This window comes from Schistocerca gregaria, chromosome 1 (genome assembly GCF_023897955.1).
Source record: "Schistocerca gregaria isolate iqSchGreg1 chromosome 1, iqSchGreg1.2, whole genome shotgun sequence".
Classification (NCBI taxonomy): domain Eukaryota; kingdom Metazoa; phylum Arthropoda; class Insecta; order Orthoptera; family Acrididae; genus Schistocerca; species Schistocerca gregaria.
In genome coordinates this window covers 967,635,544-967,655,339 of record NC_064920.1, presented here as the reverse complement: position 1 = coordinate 967,655,339, position 19,796 = coordinate 967,635,544, and the positions used below count along the sequence as shown (strand labels likewise).

Genomic DNA, 19,796 nt, shown 5'->3' with positions numbered 1-19,796 from the left:
TGCCCGTCTTCGCCGTTGTCAACCAAATATCTATGTTGCAATCACAGCATAATCCCTTGCACAACCAACAGCCTTTTTTTTTGTGATCACTGTGATTTTAACATGGCACTGGATCCAATGCCATGCTGAGCTATGAATTTCCACTTCTTCTTTAATAACGCTGTCCCAGACGACAGAATGTAGGTTTCTTATATTCCTTATGGTGTCCCACACTGAGGCAATGCTCAGCCATTGAAGATTCCTCTGGCTGGTCCAGAATGTGTGTGTCGTCAGTGTTACACACATCTGTCCTCCACAATGCAATAAGTTTGTCCAACGTATGACATCCAGCAGCTGCAGGGAATCTTATAGACATCAGGTCTCCTTAAGCACCGGTCACCTTCCACTGAGCCTAAAAGAGCTTCGAGTTTTGTTGGTGGATAAAAGATGCATTTAACTTTATGTTTCTCCAATAATCTTCCTATTTTTGATGAATCACCACCAACGAATGGCAAAACAACGATTCCTCTTTATTCATCTCTTTCTTCCAGCTCCTGTCTTGCTCTAGCATGTGCTGGATGTAAGGCACAGCCATTCTCTCAAAATATAGAATGGAGGCGGCATAGCTGATCAGACAAACTGTCAGAATCCAATATGGCTCATACTCTGTGGACCAACATTCTGAGCACTGCAGGATGGTGACAGCTGGTGGTCTGTAAGTATAAGTCCATGTGCGTAGGTTTATGGTACACAACGTGACCCAAGCTGCCATCCTCTTTTCTCCACACCAACACGTCCAGAAACGGTAGTTCACTGGTTTTCTCCATCTCCATAGTGAACTTGATATTTGAATGAAGAGAATCAGACTCTTGAAGACAGACATAAACTATCCTGAGAGAGTCTATTAACAAAGTTTCAAGAACCAGCTTTAAATGATTTCTCTACGGATTTACAATCACCCACTATGTATCACTCACTCAGGGATCATGACGATAAGATTAGAATAATTACTGCATGCACAGAGGTATTCAAACGTTCATTCTTCCTGTGCTCCACACATGATTGGAATAGGAAGAAAGCCTAACAGCTGGTACAATGGGATGTACCCTCTGCCATGTAGCTCATGGTGATTTGCAGATTACACGTGTAGATGTAGAATTTATGTGTTGCAAGAATGCACCCAGCGATGCAGTGCCAAGGGGCCAGATAACAAAGATGTCATCCATATATTGCCAAAAGCATGGACGTTTCAACTTTGCTGATTGGAAAGCTCCCTCCTCAAAATCTTCCATAGAAAGATTGGCGACAATGGGTAACAAGAGCCTAATCATCGTGAGCCTAATCATTGTGACACCATCAGTCTGTTCAAAGTATTGGTCACTGAACAAAAAGTAAGTTGATGTGAGCACATGCTTAAATAAATCAACAAATTCCTTTCCAGCTTCTCACCAATGAGCAACAGTGATTCCTGCAATGGCACTCGAGTGGAAAGTGAGACCACAACAAAATTAATGAGAATATCTGACGGTGAAAGTCACAAGTTCTTAAGCCACAGCACTCAGATATGTTGCTAGATGTTTAACCAGGTGGTCCAAGAGGCATGATATCCTTGTGAATCTTAAGCAGTCCATATATTTAGTGGTGGTGGGGGGGGGGGGGGGGGGGGCAGGTGCCTATGTACAGAGTCTTCTCGCCACAACCTCAGACATAAGGCTTACAGAAGGGACTGAACTTTGCACCCACCCCAAGAATACCACCCACTCTGGATACTATTAGCTTTTTTGAACATCAAGGTCATGGTGGAGATGGAGAAAAACAGTGAACTACCATTCCTGGATATTTTTGTATGGAGAAAAGAGGATGGCAGTTTGGGTCATCCTGTGTATCGTAAACTCACACAAATGGATTTATACTTACAGGTCACCAGCTGTCACCATCCTGCACAATGAAGTGGAGTACTCAGGTCGTTGGTCCACATAGCACAAACCATATCAGATTCTGACAGCTTGTCTGATGAGCCACACCACCTCCATTCCATATTTTGAGAGAATGGATAGTCTAAATGAGAGACTGGCCATGCCTTATGTCCAGCACATGCTAGTGAAAGTCAGGAGCTGGAAGAAAGAGATTAACTAAGAGGAATGAATGTTTTGCCATAAATTGGTGCTGTTTCTTTGAAAATAGGAAGACTATTGGAGAAACAAAGTTAAATGCATCTTTCATCCACCAATATAACTTGGCACTCTTTTAGACTCAAAGACGATCTGTGCTTAAGACTTGGATTCTCTGTAGCTGCAGGATGTTATACATTGAACAGACTTATCACCCCGTGGAGGGCAGATTTGTGGAGCAATGATGATACACATGTCTGGACCAGCCAGAAAAATCTTCAACGGCCAAGCATTGCCTCAGTACAGGACATTGTATGGAATACCAGATTACCAAAATTCTGTCAATGGCACCTTCGTACTGGGACAGCGTTATTAAGGAAGAAGTAAAAATTCGCAGCTCGACTAATTTGCATAACAGGGACAAATAATACTAACTCAGTACAGCATGGGATCCAGTGCCGGCCATGATAAAATCAAAGTGATCACAAGAAACAACTGTTGGTTGTACGGGGGATGACGCTGCGGTGGTGACATAGTTATTTTTTTGACAATGGAGAGGACAGGCACACGCTATTGTGGACACATATTTCGGCCAGCAGCTCCTAACAAAAAGTGCATACTTTCCACCAACACCAACCTATCCGAACTCTGGAGATGGGATCTCGCCCTTCATTATATCCTCTCTTCTCGATATCCGCCAGACCTCAACCTCCACTAATTTCAAGTTGCCGCCGCTCATACCTCACCTGTCTTTCAACAACTTCTTTGCCTCTGTACTTCCACCTCGACTGACATCTCTGCCCTTTTCTTTGCCTTTAAATATGTCTGTGTATGTGCGGATGGATATGAGTGTGTGTGCGAGTGTACACCTGTCCTTTTTTTCCCCTAAGGGAAGTCTTTCCGCTCCCGGGATTGGAATGACTCCTTACCCTCTCCCTTAAAACCCACATCCTTTCGTCTTTCCCTCTCCTTCCCTCTTTCCTGAAGAAGCAACCATCGGTTGCGAAAGCTAGTAATTCTGTGTGTGTGTTTGTGTGTTTTGTTCATTGTGCCTCTCTGCCGGCGCTTTCCCACTTGGTAAGTCTTGGAATCTTTGTTTTTAATATATTTTTCCCATGTGGAAGTGTATATATATATATATATATATATATATATATATATATATATATATATATATATACACTTGCCAGGTGGGGGGCACCGGTAGACGGGCGCAATGGAAAAACACACAAACACAACATTTTGAGCTTTCGCAACCGGTGGCTGCTTTGTCAGGAAGGAGGGAAGGAGTAGGTGTAAAACCTGTCCTATGCACCCTCCCACCACCACCTACTCCAGTCCTGTAACCTGGAAGGTGTACACGATCAAAGGCAGAGCCACGTGTGAAAGCACCCACGTGATTTACCAACTGACCTGCCTACACTGTGACGCTTTCTATGTGGGAATGACCAGCAACAAACTGTCCATTTGCATGAATGGACACAGGCAGACAGTGTTTGTTGGTAATGAGGATCACCCTGTGGCTAAACATGCCTTGATGCATGGCCAGCACATCTTGGCAAAGTGTTACACCGTCCGAGTTATCTGGATACTTCCCACCAACACCAACCTATCAGAACTCAGGAGATGGGAATTTGTCCTTCAATATATCCTCTGTTCCCGTTACCCAGCAGGCCTCCACCTCCGCTAATTTCAAGTTGCCGCCACTCATATCTCACCTGTCATTCAACATTATCTTTGCCTCTTCACTTCCACCTCGACTGACACCTCTGCCCAAACTCTTTGCCTTTAAATATGTCTGCTTGTGTCTGTATATGTATGGATGGATATATGTGTGTGTGTGTGTGTGTGTGTGTGTGTGTGTGTGTGTGTGTGTGTGTGTGTGTGTGTGTGGGCGCGCGCGCGAGTATATACCTATCCTTTTCCCCCCTAAGGTAAGTCTTTCCGTTCCCGGTATTGGAATGACTCCTTACCCTCTCCCCTAAAACCCACATCCTTCATCTTTCTTTCTCCTTCCCTCTTTCCTGACGAAGCAACCGCCAGTTGCGAAAGCTCGTAATTCTGTGTGTGTGTTTGTGTGTTTTGTTCATTGTGCCTGTCTGCCAGAGCTTTCCCGCTTGGTAAGTCTTGGAATCTTTGTTTTTAATATATTTTTCCCATGTGGAAGTTTAAAAACAAAGATTCCAAGACTTACCAATGAATGACGCTCCGTGCTGTGGCACAGTGTAAGCCAGCACGCCTTATCGAACAACTTCCGGCTGCCGCGCAGCGAGCGAGCGGCCTTATCAGCGCCATTGCGCAACCGGAAGTGAATTTTTCTGCAACGCGGGCCTCGTAATACTAGGGCCCGCGTTGCCCGCGGCAGCCTCGCCAGCGGCTAAGTCCCGTTCAAGGTCACCCGCCTAGTGAGCAAACCAGAGGGCCGTCTTTTTAAAAAACAAAATTCACGAGCGGGCTGGTGCGACCCATAACCACCTCAATCATTGTTTTTTTAGAAAGGATATAAGGAAAGGAGATAAGGATCTTTATTGTCTATAATAAATCATACAATCGCCGTTGATCTTTATTTTACAATTGCCATTACCAACTTTGGTCCATATAAACAGGTACTCATCAGCATTTAATTTTTTCTTCTTTCTAGTACTCAAAACAAATGGCATACTTGGAACTAGAGTACCATAAGGCTGTTTAGCCAACAGTCCTGTAGTCTCCGAAATACTCCATGTCTTCCAAGTCAGAATATTAGCATCAGGAAAAGCTTCAAGGCCACCATAATCTGCTTGATTGCCCCACACAACAGCAAGTGTGAGCCAAGTACTGCCTCCAAACACTGCTTGTCATCACAGGTAAAGTTCAGATGGAGTCCACGAAATACATTCGGACCTCTAATCAACTGCGGCGCAGTGTACCTGTCTATCGCAGTTTGAAGGCTATTGATATTGACCTTGCTGGTCAATTTAATAAACAGCAGTTGATTGGAGGTCCGAATGTATTTCAACTCAAAGAATTCTGACTGAGGAGATGGTAAATGATATCTTAAGTTCCAGATATCACCCACACGGAAATAAGGCCAAGGAAATTACACGTGCACTAAATAGGTTGCGTTGCACGTATTGCGCAACCCACTAATCTATGTGGGTAGATCTGGTGGGGGAATTCAAAAAACATTGAACAAAATGCCCCATTCAGTCACTAAAATATCTTCAATAGAAGTAGAGGTAGACAAGTTGAGGGAGAATCTATGTTGAAACATATAGAAGAGTTCAAAGTAAATGAACCCTCACAAATGTGACAAGAAATAAATTGAGGAATTATTAAGTAAAGAAGGAGAAAAAGAGGAAAAAGAGGTGGAAAACAGGGAGTCCAACATACTATAAGACTAGGGACCTGGTATTATTGAAAAACCATAAAAATAGTTCTAAGAATGAGAAATTGATAAATTAAGTTCTGCCCATTGTATGAAGGACCTGTAATTACAAGAATGCATTCCCCCCAAAGCACAATACTGACTGGCCCAGCTACAAAAATGGTGAAAGGTATTTATAATACTCAAGACTTGCAACCTTTCATAACAAGTAATAACTGAACAGTTATAGATAATGTCAGTTTTCAAAGTGAACCACACTGGTCGACTGCCTTATTTGGGGGGGGGGGGGGGGGGGAGGGAGACTGGAATACACACACACACACACACACACACACACACACACACACAGATATTCAGGTACATAATGAGTACTACTTGCACAACTACTCTTGTATGAGTGAATTATTCTTTATTGCTTTTATATAAAGACTATAAAGTTGCTCCGTAAAATGAAAATTTTCTCTTCCTTTGTTAACGTAGTGTTGTGGAATGACTGAGCTTATTAATACAGTTATATGAGTTCGTAAGTTTTGTTGCATTGCAAACAATATCCATGGCAAATGACATGTTTGCCCTCTAACATCAATCACCTTTCAACATTTCTCCACTCTTTGAAACTAAACTATAATAATGACATACAGGTTATTAAGCTATGACCATTACTTATTTAGTAATAAGTAATCCTTTTTTGTAGGGTAAGATGATTCTATTTGTTTTGGCGAAAAAATGTTTGGGTGATGGTTTGTATAGTTTTCTAGGGGAAAGTAGTTATAAGTAGACTATTTGGCCTTGATTGCCAGTTTGGTCTGCTTGCAAGAATAATATATGGACCTTGACAGGGCACCATTGGGTCAATATGTTTCCAGTCAAATAACGATAATGTCAGAGGCAGTCAAGCCTCAGTAAACTCCTAACCAATTTAATGTACATTAGTTCTTATGATATAAGAAGGCTCTTTAACTAGTATTGATAATTGATGTTAAAGTCTAGAGAATAAGTCTCTTTCCTATATGGGAACGTACATATAAATATTCAGTTATGGTCAGATACCACAGCAAAAAGGGTTAATTAGACACCTAGGAACATAGTGGAAGTTGAGCCATCAGAAATGTTGTACACTGTAATTAACTGATGTACTGGTAATGCTACTTAAAGGATCTGAACCAATGTTTCAAGAAAGCTAATTAAGACAGTAATTTACCCACAATAAGTTACAACCACAAAAAATGGAAAGAATAATATTTAAGAATTGAACCCTGAAGTATTACTGAACCTCAAATGTGTTTCAAATCACCATTTGATGGAAGCTACATTATTACCATATACAAGTTTAAACACACTGCTCATAAAAAAAACTATTATACTGATATTGTAAATGCCACAATTAAAGCAAATGGTTAGTTGAAAAGGACTAAATGTATAGAGGAGAGACAAATAAGAGATGTTGTGTTACAAATCTTTGTTTCTATGATGAATTAGTTATTTTAACAATTAATTTGGTGTTTACTCTATCATAGGGGCAAATATGGAAGAACACAGGTGCCTATTTCTTAAAAAGAAAAAAAAAGAAAAAAAGAAAAAGCACATAGGAGCCTTTGAAAAGCATTTGTACACTAAGCAGTCCTTTATGAGTGAGCATGCTTGGATATTTTGAACTACATCTAGCCAACATATAACTGGCATTTATTAGTTAGTAAGTTAGTATATTAGCATGATGATGTTTTCATTTGGTGAGGCACTCCTGGAGTGTAATGCAGTGACACAGGGTCTCCTTACAACATGCTTGCATCATATACAGTGCTTGCATCTATACAGTGCTTGCATCGTATACAGTGCTTGCATCGTATAAAGTGCTTGCATCGTATACAGTGCTTGCATCATATACAGTGCTTGCTAGGAGCCTGCAATGCCATGTGCTACACCATAGAAGCCTCCTGGAGAAGTTTTTTGCCAAGGAGCTTCTCAACATTGAAAGAATAACAAGTGAATGAAAGATTCAATATAAAAAATTTCAGTTAGTTCACAACTGATGCTGTTTCCAACTTGAGAACAGTTCTCTCTCTCTCTCTCTCTCTCTCTCTCTCTCTCCTCACACACACACACACACACACACACACACACACACACACACACACACACACACACACACTGGTCACATTGGACTCGAGAGCCGCAGCAACGTATTTTCGCCATCTGTCCCTGTTTTGGGCTATTTCCTTCCATTCACCTTCAATACCTAGGCTCCTCAAATCACCCCTCACATTGTCCTCTCATCTACACCTCGGTGTCCCCAGAGGAAGTTTTCCCTACCAGTACTCTGCGTGCTGCCTTGCCCTCATCCATTCGAGCTACGTGACCTGCCCATCGCAGCCTACATGATTTATTAATACTGATTATGTCAGGGCTTGAATAGACTTCATGAACCTCTTCGTTATGCAGTTTTTGCCACTCTCCGCTAATGTCATCCCTTTTTGCTCCGAAAACTTTCCTCAAAACTTTGTTTTCATTTTGCACAGTGAGAGACCAAGTCTCACACCCATACAGCATAACTGGTAGAATAATAGTTTTGTATATTCTAATCTTTAAATTCGTAGACAATATCCATGATGAAAGTAATCTATTCAGTGAGAAATAGTATGCATTTCCCGCCCGGAATCTCTTCTTCAGTTCGGATTCAATCTCATTTCTCGAAGTAATGTCCACGCCTAGACTTAAATGTGTTCACTTTTTCAAACTGCATATCTCCAACTCTTAACATTTCCTGATCTACTGCTGTTGGCAATCTAGTGGCAACCAGGTATTTAGTTTTGTCTTCACTTATCCTTAGACCTACATCTTCACTAGCCTATCGCTAATGATGTTTAGATCATCTGCATACCCTAATATCTTAATACTTCCATTTAACTCCACACCCTCTGAATTATCTGCTGCCATTCGTACAATATATTTTGGACTAAATTAAAAAGTAGTGGGGACAGGGCATCTCCCTGCTTAAGTCCGTTCTTTATTACAAATTCTTCTGACTCCAATTTCCCCATGCGTACTCTACCTTTTGTGTTTTTCAAACTCACTTCTGACATACTTCTTTGGTATTCCACGTTCCAAAAGAATTCTGTACAATTTTGATTGCAAATACTGAATCATATGCTTTTGTAAAATCTATGAAAAGATTATGAACTGGTTTACTGTATTCCCATTTCTTTTCCAAAATTTGATGCAGGGTGAATATTCTTGAATATGAGAAGGGAAGTTGGTCATAGGCTACGGGCAAAGAAGAGGGATTATTTGAACAATCAAATTAAAAAAATGGAAACAAACAGTAAAACAAAAAACATTAGGGAACTTTACCTAGACATAAATGGGTATAGGAAGGGGTTCAAAGATAGGATGAATGCACTTCGAGGGGGATGCCAGAGGAATACTGACAGACCCCAGTGCTCTATTAAGTAAATGAAGGGCATATTTTGAACATCTATTAAATGTACACCAGGAAGCAGGAAATGAGCAGGCATATGATATATATACAGCAGAACCCCAGAAACTGGAGCCAATGTTAAAGGAAGTAAGAGATGCAGTCAACAAATTGAAAAACCATAAAGCACCAGGATCAGATTGCATAACTGCAGAATCAGTTAAAAATGGGGGACATAAATTGGTGGAAGTAGTTCACAAAGTGAAAACTAAAGTATGGAACTCGAGATGATACCTGAAGAGTGGCAGGAGTCGATTCTGATCCCAATTTTTAAGGAGGGCGACAAAATAGATTGTAGTAATTATAGAAGGAGAACATCTCTCTTTTGTTAAGCAAATAATTTGATGGAAAGTAGTTGCACAGTATAAGGACTTTCTACCAGGAGCCTGAAAACACAAGAAGAGTTTTTTTGAGATTTTGTACGGTAGTCGTCCAACCAGCACCGGACTCAAAACTGCAAGAAGCTGCATTTTGTTGGCATGAACCCTCACACCGTAAAACCTGGTTGATGCTTAATCGACACTTACATAAAGAAATGTCAAGTGTTCACATCAGAAATAGACCTACTCACCTGCAATTATGGATTTCTATGGAATGCAGTCAGGCCTGAGATACCAATGTCTTAACACCTACGGGGCACAATGGAAGGTGCCACAGGTAGCAAGGAAAGAAATTAATACAGCAGGAAACAGCGCCAAATAAAACCCTGAAAGTCGCATTTCCTGCCTACAGTCCACAGGCCAGTAAACAGGCAACTGGCACACTACGCACACAATACAATTCTCTTACATGGTTGACATGACAACATTGTTCTAGGAGCAAACAAAAAAAATACAATAGCTTGCTTCCATAGAAATCTCTCACAGGAGATACAGCTCTGTGATGGCAATAAGATATGGGATAGGCTCACAGCATTGGAATGTCAATTTCCTGCAACTGACTATTGCCAAAATGATGCTTGAACAAAGATGGGAGAAACACTGTAGTTTGGTATACTGAAGTATGTTCCTTACGCTTTTCAACAGAATCCATGAGATTTAGCCAACAGTGGACCTACAATAAATGTACGAGTAGTTCATGGACAATTTATTAGACTTGGAAACTTGTACGAGTTCTTCCAGTGCCATATGACCAACCAACCTGTTTCCTCAGGACAGAAAGAATTTTTTCTGGTAAAAGCTGCTAACAGGATACCTTTTCAGTCCTCTGCTGAATACACTAAAAAGTGCCCATGCCACCAACTAGCCAATAGGGAGATATGAGAAAGGGATCATTTGGTTGCTACCAACTGTTCCTGAATTCTGGAGAGCAGTTGTTTCTCTCTCTTGAGTTCTTGCCCCGGGACAGAGCAGGTGCTCTTGGTTTCTATCTTTCAGGCAGTGCAGGTGATCTCATGCTGGCTGACTCTGTCTCTGCTCTCCCAGACCAACCACTGGCTAGTTTAAACATGAACCGCCTTTCTCTCTCCTTTCTATTTCCGTATTTTGGCTAAAACTCAGACTGGCGTACTCCCCTACAGTACAGCCCAGATGAGGTCTCCTGTATAATGTATGCCCTGGATTTCCTTTAAGTCTATTTTTTCATTTAAAACCACATCCCTACAGGCACTCAAAAGTGATCCCTCTCCCATCCTTGACATCGGCTGCCTCCATACCAGATAAGGTCTGTGCAGACATCTTGTTTCACTACAAGGGAGCCAAGAGACAAACTTTGTTGAGGTGTCCTAAACATCCACCTTATGGTCACAGTCTCTCCTGATGCAACATCTTTCTCTTTCCAAAGTGCTTATTTTCAGTCACTACAAGTCACTGCCTCTACGCACAGAGTATTTCTGAGCATCCTTGCAAGGAAGGCATATTATGGCTCAAGGACATTTAGAATGTGCTTCTGTGCATACAACTTGAAGGAAAGTACTTGGACAAGGTGTGAAGGTGGCTTTCCATAAACATAAAACTTGGCATTGCTTCCTAAATGGTATCAGTGTGACTTTTGAATTCATTCATTCATAAATCAAATGTAATGTCCGCCTTTGGGAAAATTATCTGTATAATCTGTTATGTACACAAATCAAAATAATATATGGAAGCAAACTAATACAAAAAAGGTCCCTTTTCCACACACACACACACACACACACACACACACACACACACACACACACACACACACACACACACACAGGGAGGGGAGGGGGGAGGGGAGGGGGAGGGGGGAGGAGCGGGGGGAGGGAGGGGAGGGGAGGGGAGGGGATGAGGGGAGGGGAGGGAAGGGGGAGGGGAGAGAGAACCAGCGAGTAAATTAATCCCACCAAGATGCAATAAACTGATGAAACACGACAGATACAAATTTGTAACAAAATAGGAATATTATCACCTCAAACATTTTGTTGGTTCTTTCCCAAAATACTATGTCTTCTGGCTTAATGACATGTCAAGAAAAGAATTTATGGGATTTCGAATTTAAGTGACCATATTGTTGTAAGCTATCAAGCAATTAATGAAGATGACGAAACAGCTCTGATAAAAAAGTAAAGAAATAACTCTTGCATGACAAAATTAAGAGAAAAATACCTTGTTTATCATGCCGAGGTATGCTGCGTCTTGTTCTCTGATTAAAAAGTGTTGTATGTGTAAGTGGCGATATACCGAATTCTCTCTTGGGTCTCATTGCAGGAGGCATGTCATTCCGATTCTTGTAAATTCTAAGATTCTGCATTTCACCACTGCAATTCACACGTAACCTAGTTTGGAAGACAATAATGTTGTTTAAATGTTGATATACATATCATTGTCACTGTGTGAGTACCTGTAATTAAAATTAGTTGCTATTTTATTTGCAAACAGATGAAATTTAGCCATGATACCAATATTGGACCAATTTTGATACATTAATGTTATTAAGCCACAAAACAAAAAGAACACACACATTCCAAGTGACACCTATGCATACATAATCTACCCAAGTTATCCAACCAGAAAGAAAGGGACCTACAGTTTAAAGAGCTACTGTACCATATGTAGTTTCTGGTGACTCCTCACATTGTTGTCAATATAATTACACTGACATTATGGAGAACCTTCAATTACACTCTTGGGAAACAATAAATTGACTGTGGAGAACAATGCAAGAATACATTGTTATTTTAGATATAGAATTATTGCACTAACTGTTGCAACTATATTGGGCAAGTCGCCAAGGGTGAAATTTATTGGGTCTAGTGATAACTCTGAAAACAGGTGACAGCTATAAAACAGAATCCACTGAAGTTATTATACTGATATACACTTATCAGCCAAAACATTATGACCACCTGACCAACAGCCAGGATGTTCATCTTTGGTACGGATAACAGAAGTGACATGTCATGGCATGGTACCAATGGGGCCTTAGTAGGTTGCTGGAGAGAGTTGGCACTACATCTGCATACACGAGTCACCTAATTCCTGTAAATTCCGGGGAGGTGGCGATGAGCTCTGATTCCACATTCAATCACATCCCAGATGTATTCAATCAAGTTCAGATATGGAGAGTTGAGGGGCCAACACGTAAACAGGAACTCAACACTGTGTTCCTCGAACCATTCCCTCACACTCCCGGCCTTGTGACATGACACATTATCTTGTTGAAAAATGCCACTGCCGTCAGGACACACAATCAACATGAAGGGGTGCATGTCATCTGCAACTAGTGTACCATATTCCTCGGCTGTCATAGTGCCTTGCATGATCTCCACTGGACCAATGGATGCCCATGTGAATGTTCCCTAGAGCAAAATGGAGCCACCGCCAGCTTGTCTCCGTCTACCACTACAGGTGTCAAAGAGCTGTTTCCCCGGAAGACAAAGGATTCTTGCCCTCCCATTGGCATGATGAAGAAGGTGTTGGTACTCATCAAACAAAGCAATGCTCTGTCTCTGCACCAAGGTCCAGTGCCAATGGTCACGTGCCCATTTCAGTTGTAGTTGCGAACATCGTGGTGTTAGCACTGACCCACGCATGTGTTGTCAGCTGCAGAGGCCCTTCGTTAGGAGTGTTCACACACACTTGTACAGTCCCCAGCATTAAAATGTTATTTTTGCTGCAGTTCACCGCCTATCCTATTTTACCAGTCTGCCCAGGCTATGACGTCCGACATCTGTAATGAGAGGTGGACACACAACCCCACCACGTCTGGGTGTGATTCCACCTTGGTTTCGCTAAATGTTGAAGACACACCACAGCACTCCTCAAAAATCCAACAAGTCGTGCAGTTTCCTGAATGCTCTTGCTGAGCCTCAGGGCCATCACAATCTGCCCTCAGTCAAACTCAGATAGATCATGTGCCTTCCCCATTCTACACACAGACAGCACACTCAGTGGTACTATGTGCATCATGCATGTGTCTGACCAGCAGTCATTCCTCACCAGGTGACCCTACTATCAACTGGATAGGTTATATCAATAGTAGGTCAGTGGTCATAATGTTCTGGTTGACCAGTGTACATGCACCTGAAACTTGCACTGGTTCCATGGGTTCTATACGCTATGAGTCATAATATCATAACAAAAATTCTACATTATTTACTGTTGAGCAGCAGGTAAGTACACCAGTTAGTGATTACTTGTCACTCAGCTATCAAACTTATGCTCTTAGTCAGTGTCTTGATGAAAACTCCAAGTTCAATGACACCACAACAATAACTGCCACTTTTTGATGTGCCTTTCCAACATTCAATAGCTCCTCTGTAATATCATTATCCATTTGCACATCATCTTTTATCTTCCATCTCTGAATCTAAAGGAACTCATACTTCTCTAATCTTGGAATCTGTTGATATTTTATATGTGACTGTGAAGTGGTGTGACAATGCTTTTAATTCATGTGCAAAATTGATGTTCACAATATACTAAAAAATTTCTGCAATAGGAAAAAAAAAAGGAAATTTCAATACAGCAAGGAGGAAGAGAGATTTGACAATAAGCTAGGCACTGAGTTGGAAGAGCAAGACAATCATGATAGGACTCTCCTATGTTCAGAATGTTTTTGTCAAATATCAGCAAGTACACCAATTTATGCATTTATACATGTAATTTACTAAACAGGGACTTAGAAGTCCATGCCATGTTGATGAGAATACAGGTGAGTTTCACTAAATGCTCCTGTTTCCTTAGTCTCTTGGGGCAGGTGAAATACATGAGAGTATTAAATAACGAACACAACCCCAAATTGTCTACTCAGAATGCATATTCCAGTGTTCCGTTTTAAGCTTGCCTTGGCTAAAGTATTTGCAAAACCCATAAGAAAGAGGGAGTCAACACGATTCCTGCATTTTGTAGAAAGTTTCTCACAGTTTCAACTGCCAAGCCACAAGGAGGTCTTCTAGAAGGACCAGACATAATGGTATTTCTGGTTACATACAGAGATGTGAGTTGCTGTATGTCTCTGAAACTTGTTGCATTCTCATTCAGTTTTCTTTCCAAACAAATTGTTGTGAGTGAAGACATGGGTAAAACATTTGACCAGGATATGAAGGCCACAGAAATGTATTAGCAGGGCTTTTGGATTGAATCCATTATGGAAAGCTACTTCTGAATGCTTTATTGTGACAACTCAATGAAAGTACATTAATGACAATCTTCTACAAAGCAGTTTTAGCTTTCAGACCTCTCTATATGGACTTGTGCTTGTTTTAAATGTGAAATATGCTATTACTGTCACTATGCATATTTGCTTGCATAAAATCTGTAAATGGTGGTTTGTTGAAATAACAATTTTCAAAATCTAATGCTGTAAAATTTCTACATGATGGAAGAAACCACAAGTGTTCCCAACTTCAAGATTTCAGTAAGTTCCTCTTGAAAATAGATCACAACTTTCAAATTTAAATGAATATGAATAGAATAGAAAATGATGAATATTACTGTGGAGCAATGGAAAATGCAGGTTAGAATAACAACAATATAAGGAAAAGATAGATTGCTACTTACTGTAAAGAAGACACATTAAGTTGCAGACAGGAAGTCTGCTGTGTGTGTGTGTGTGTGTGTGTGTGTGTGTGTGTGTGTGTGTGTGTGTGTTGTGTTGTGTTTCCTTTTCTGATGAATGCTGTGGTGGAAAGCTAATGGGTAAGTGTCTAATAGCTGTATGTGTCTGTGACTTAACGTGTCACCTTTACAGTAAGTAGCAATCTATCTTTTCCTTATACTGTTAATATTACTGTCAAATACGTGGTATCACAATTTATTTATTCCTTCATCTGGAGGAAAAACTGAGAATATTCCACATAAACAAGTACACCATTAAGTCAATAATACAATTAATTTGTACAAGATTCTACATTATAATTCGATAGTTTGTATCTATACTTTTAAAAACATGATTTGTTTTTACAGTATAGGCAGGTAATCAGTGAGGTATTTCTATATATAAAATAAACACTACCTCTAAAAGCAGTTGCCAGTTCTCCAGTCAAAAGCAATTGAAAATATTTTGATTATTCATATTTATGTTATTACTTCATCTCTGATAAATTCACTTGGTTTTTTTTTATTTTATTTTATCTGCAATGCCACAATTTCCTTCAAATGTCAAATGAAAAACTCCATTTATGAGTTAAAAATTTTTGGTTATTTATATTTTCATTCATATTAAATTTTATGCAATTTCAGATCATTGGAATATTAATTCCATTTTTAATTCTGTTTTCTTTGTATTGCAACACTTTCCTACAATTAGTGCATTACCTTTTTTTTTTTTAAACTCCTACTAAAACAGGAGATTAATTTGTTGGAGTGCGAGGATTATTATGAACTTTTATGAATAAAATACTGTCCAGCTGCATTGAGTTTTTGAAATTTATTATTATTTCATAACATGTTTTGGCTATTACCATCATCATTTTCAAACTTTGACATTCTGAAACAAAGTTTGGTGTCAGGGTGCAATAGCACATATGCAAATATTGTTTTACTGCATATTATCACCAACATTTGTTTCAGCAGCTGTAAATTTAGACCTGTTGACATCAGAGGTCAAATATGTTACCAAATAATAAAATAAATAAAAAATAATAATTTAGCAATCTACACAGCGCTAGTCACTAAAGATGTAATATATAAATTTTGTATCACACCAATACTCACATTAGCCTATGTATAACTTTTGCAGTTAACAATAAATCACTAACAAGTAAGAATTTAAAATGCCTTACTTTTGATTTTGTAGGTCCATTATAAAATAAATAACAGCTCCTGTGGAGTCCTCATTTGGAGGGTGTTGTAGGAGACAGCCATCCTGATGGCTATCCAAATATGGATTCATAGCATCACTTAATGTCCGATCCAGACTGAATCCAAACTGCAAGAATAAAGAATAAAATATAGCTGTTGCAAAATGGAAACTGCGTAGAAAAATAATCCGTTACCGATATGTTCCAAAATTTCAAAGAGAACATGAATGGATATTAATAAATTGCAGTCTAAACTATGTTTGTAACTGAACAGCACAGAATAAAACTCTTGAGATTTCTTTTATAACCTCTTTGCCTATAACAATGGATCTTAGTAATTTTAACATTGGGCACTTCAAATTGGTACATATGCCAAACTGTTTATACATGTGAATGTGTTAATATCTACAGACAGACAACGTCAGCATTAAGACTGTTGTACAAAACTAATTGTGATGCACAGGGGCCTATGAAATCAAAAGTTTTCTTGCCTTTAGTTGAGGATGTTACTGACTGCATAAGGAAAATCTCGACAAAACGAAATATTGTGGAAATCTACAAACCCACCTGAACGCTAGAGGATCAACTAAAATTGGCTAATGATGCATGAATTTATCGGATTCCATGTAGTTATGTGGAGGAGTATGTGGATACTACAAAAAGAATGGTCAACAAATATCGTGCTACTCGATATTTATCATGCCATATCTCCTAAACTAAGAATCGTACAACGAAATAACTTTATAGTTGCCTTCAGCAGTATATGTCGATAATGTCTGCAAAAGTTCTGGTCAATAGAATCGGTAATAGTGAAGAAATAAATTAAAATGTAACGTCTGACACGGGACTTTTATCAGAGCAATGTCCAAAATGTAGTAAGTGGCAAATTTTTCCCCGTTACATTTTTTGTGAGGGTGAAAGCGAAAAAAAGTTTCTAAAAGGTTTGAAATAATTTTTAGAGTTTTTTGGAAGTCAGTTGGTGCTACAGGTTTCTCCTAGACTAGAACAGTTCCGTGCGATTCATTGGTGCGACGCTATTCCCTGTGTGCTGCGAGGTGCTCTGCTAGTCCCGGGGCAGTGCAGCGGAGGCAGTAAAGGGTATACATGTAGCGCAGTGCTTGTGCTAGAAAACTGTTAATTTTGGCACTCCGAAAGTATGTGGAAGTTAGGGAAGAGGAGGAGGACTGTACGTTATTGGAAAGGGTATCCAGGAAGCGCAAAGAAGTGAGACAAATGTTCTTATATCGTGAAACATTTACTTGATGATGCGGTGAAGTTTAAGGAATTTTTCTGATTCAAATCCAACCAGATTCATTATCTTCTTTCGTTAACTGAAGGCAAACTGAGAAGTAATTCCTGTAACTGAGTGACATTTCTACTTACTTGTTTTATTCATTTTTCTTCTGATTTCTGCCCGAATTACGACTTTTCATTTGATTTTTCCAATCAGAGTTGGCAATATTCCACAAATTTTGCTTTTCGGAAACCTGTTCGATAAGTTGCTTATCCTTTGACGCAGAGAAGCAGTTAGCCAACATTTCTGGTAATTGTTTCTATTACAACTTTGTTAAAAATTGCCTACTGTTGCCCACGTGCGCGAAACAAACAGTGCAGCAGTCATCTCGCTGGTGCCCAGTTCGACTACCCCCAATCCTCCAGCCAAGTAAATCGCGGCGACTTGTTGGACAGACTCCATCCGAAGCACGCGAGCCTTTCTCGCAGGTGGAGCCTGCTGCGGCACTGCATTGTCTGCACCCTAGGAAAAGGGTCTTGTATAGTGACTCCACAAAGTATTCGTGTGACCTTGGGGCACAGACTATAATATGCACAGTCATACAAATATAGCGGTGAAATGAATAACAAGTATTCTCTTACATTGGTTGATTTCTTCACTTGGAAATGAAATACTCTTTATGGTTCATAAGTCACTTAATTTGTGAGCAAATACATGCTATGTAAAATCACACCGCAATGGACGCCAAACAAGTATTCGTCTAGTAAGCAATATCTGTGGTATTGGACTGCACTGACACATGCCACTCTCATGTTCGTTATGCAGTTGTGTTCCATCCAGCACAGTGATTAGTGTCTCTCCGGTCTGAAAACCGTTGAGTGATATTTACATAATACGGGTCGAAAACATTGCGAAACTACAAAGGAAGAGAGAGAAATCTGTGTCAGGTTGTTATGATAAGGTAAATGTTTTCAAGAAATCGGAGAAACCCCTGGTAGACCTACCAGTACAGTGAAGAGTATTATATACCAGTTTAATCAGAGGAAAAAGTACAAAAACAAATCATGAAGCGGCCATCCTACAGTTCTGACCAAGATGGAGAAACTGCTGGTAGACCTACCAGTACAGTGAAGAGTATTATATACCAGTTTAATCAGAGGAAAAAGTACAAAAACAAATCATGAAGCGGCCGTCTTACAGTTCTGACCAAGATGGAGAAACAACAGCTACTTCAAGAAGTCATCAAAAATCCAAAACTGAGTGCTCCACATCTTGCTACTGGTTTTCATATGCACACAGAAAGGTCTGTTTCAGCACAGACTGTAAGAAATATGCTTTATGAAGCTGGGTATGGAGGCCGAACAGCCTGTAGAAAACTGTACATCAGTAAAATCAACAGAACAAAGCCACCTGCATTTGAAAGCGAACATAAATCAGATGGGTTTGACTTCTGGAAGAAGGTTGTATTTACTGACAAGAGTGAATTTGAGCTGTTTAAGTCTAAAGGGCATGTAACAGCGTGGAAAAAAAAGAATTGTGAACTTGAAGAGAGAAATATAACAGCCTCAGTTAAACATGGAGGAGTTTCAGTACTTGTGTGGGGGTGCATGAGTGCAGATGGTGTGAGGGGTTTGTGTTTTATTGATGGCATTAAGGACCACAAGATCTACATAAATACCCTAAAAACACATCTATCCAGTAGTGTGAATCATATGGACCTTAATGGTGGCTATGTTTTCACACAAGATAATGATCCAAAACATATGACTCTAGACAGAAAGCTGTACATGTCCCACTGGATGCAGACACCACCGCATTCCCCACACACTAAACCTATCAAGAATTTGTGGCATTTACTAGACAAAAACATCAAGAATTGTCAGATATCCAATAAAAATTATCTACATACCGCTCTACAGGAGGAATGGCGTAAAATTACAGTGCAAACAACAAAATCTCTGGTGAATTCCATGCCAAGAAGAATGCAAATAATTAAAATAGGAAAGGAAGCCTTACTAAGCATTAACAACAACATTCTATGTTCAGCCTTACTAAGTATTAACAACAATATTCTATGTTCAGCCTTACTAAGTATTAACAACAACATTCTATGTTCAAAGTTTCAGTAGTGTAGACGAATACTTATTTTGCATCTTACATTGCCTGTCTGTACCTCTAAATGCTTAACCATGTTTATTTACATAGCAATCTGTATTTCATTATTGTATTCTCATTTTCACTAGTCGATAAAGACATCCTTGTCTCTGCTTTATTTCATTCTGCCATTTTTCCATCCTTTATACACCCTTAAACTGTGTATGAGACAAATACTTTGTGGAGTAACTGTATGTCTGCATTGTGCGATTGGGCATCGGGGTCACACATGCATTTTACGCAGCACGATGCAGGAAATTCTATTCACTTAC

At 39.8% G+C, this 19,796-nt stretch overlaps 1 protein-coding gene across 2 annotated transcripts in view; it reads right to left on the bottom strand.

Moving 5' to 3' along the window:
• Positions 1 to 19,796, bottom strand: part of LOC126276507 (protein GPR107) — a 209,423-nt gene that overhangs the window by 146,522 nt on the left and 43,105 nt on the right. For both annotated transcript variants that reach the window (XM_049977281.1, XM_049977282.1), the window contains exons 3-4: positions 16,119 to 16,264; positions 11,500 to 11,669 (exon numbers count right to left, since the gene is read on the bottom strand). In XM_049977281.1, the coding sequence (XP_049833238.1) occupies positions 11,500 to 11,669; positions 16,119 to 16,264 (316 nt within the window). The remainder of the gene's footprint in view (positions 1 to 11,499; positions 11,670 to 16,118; positions 16,265 to 19,796) is intronic.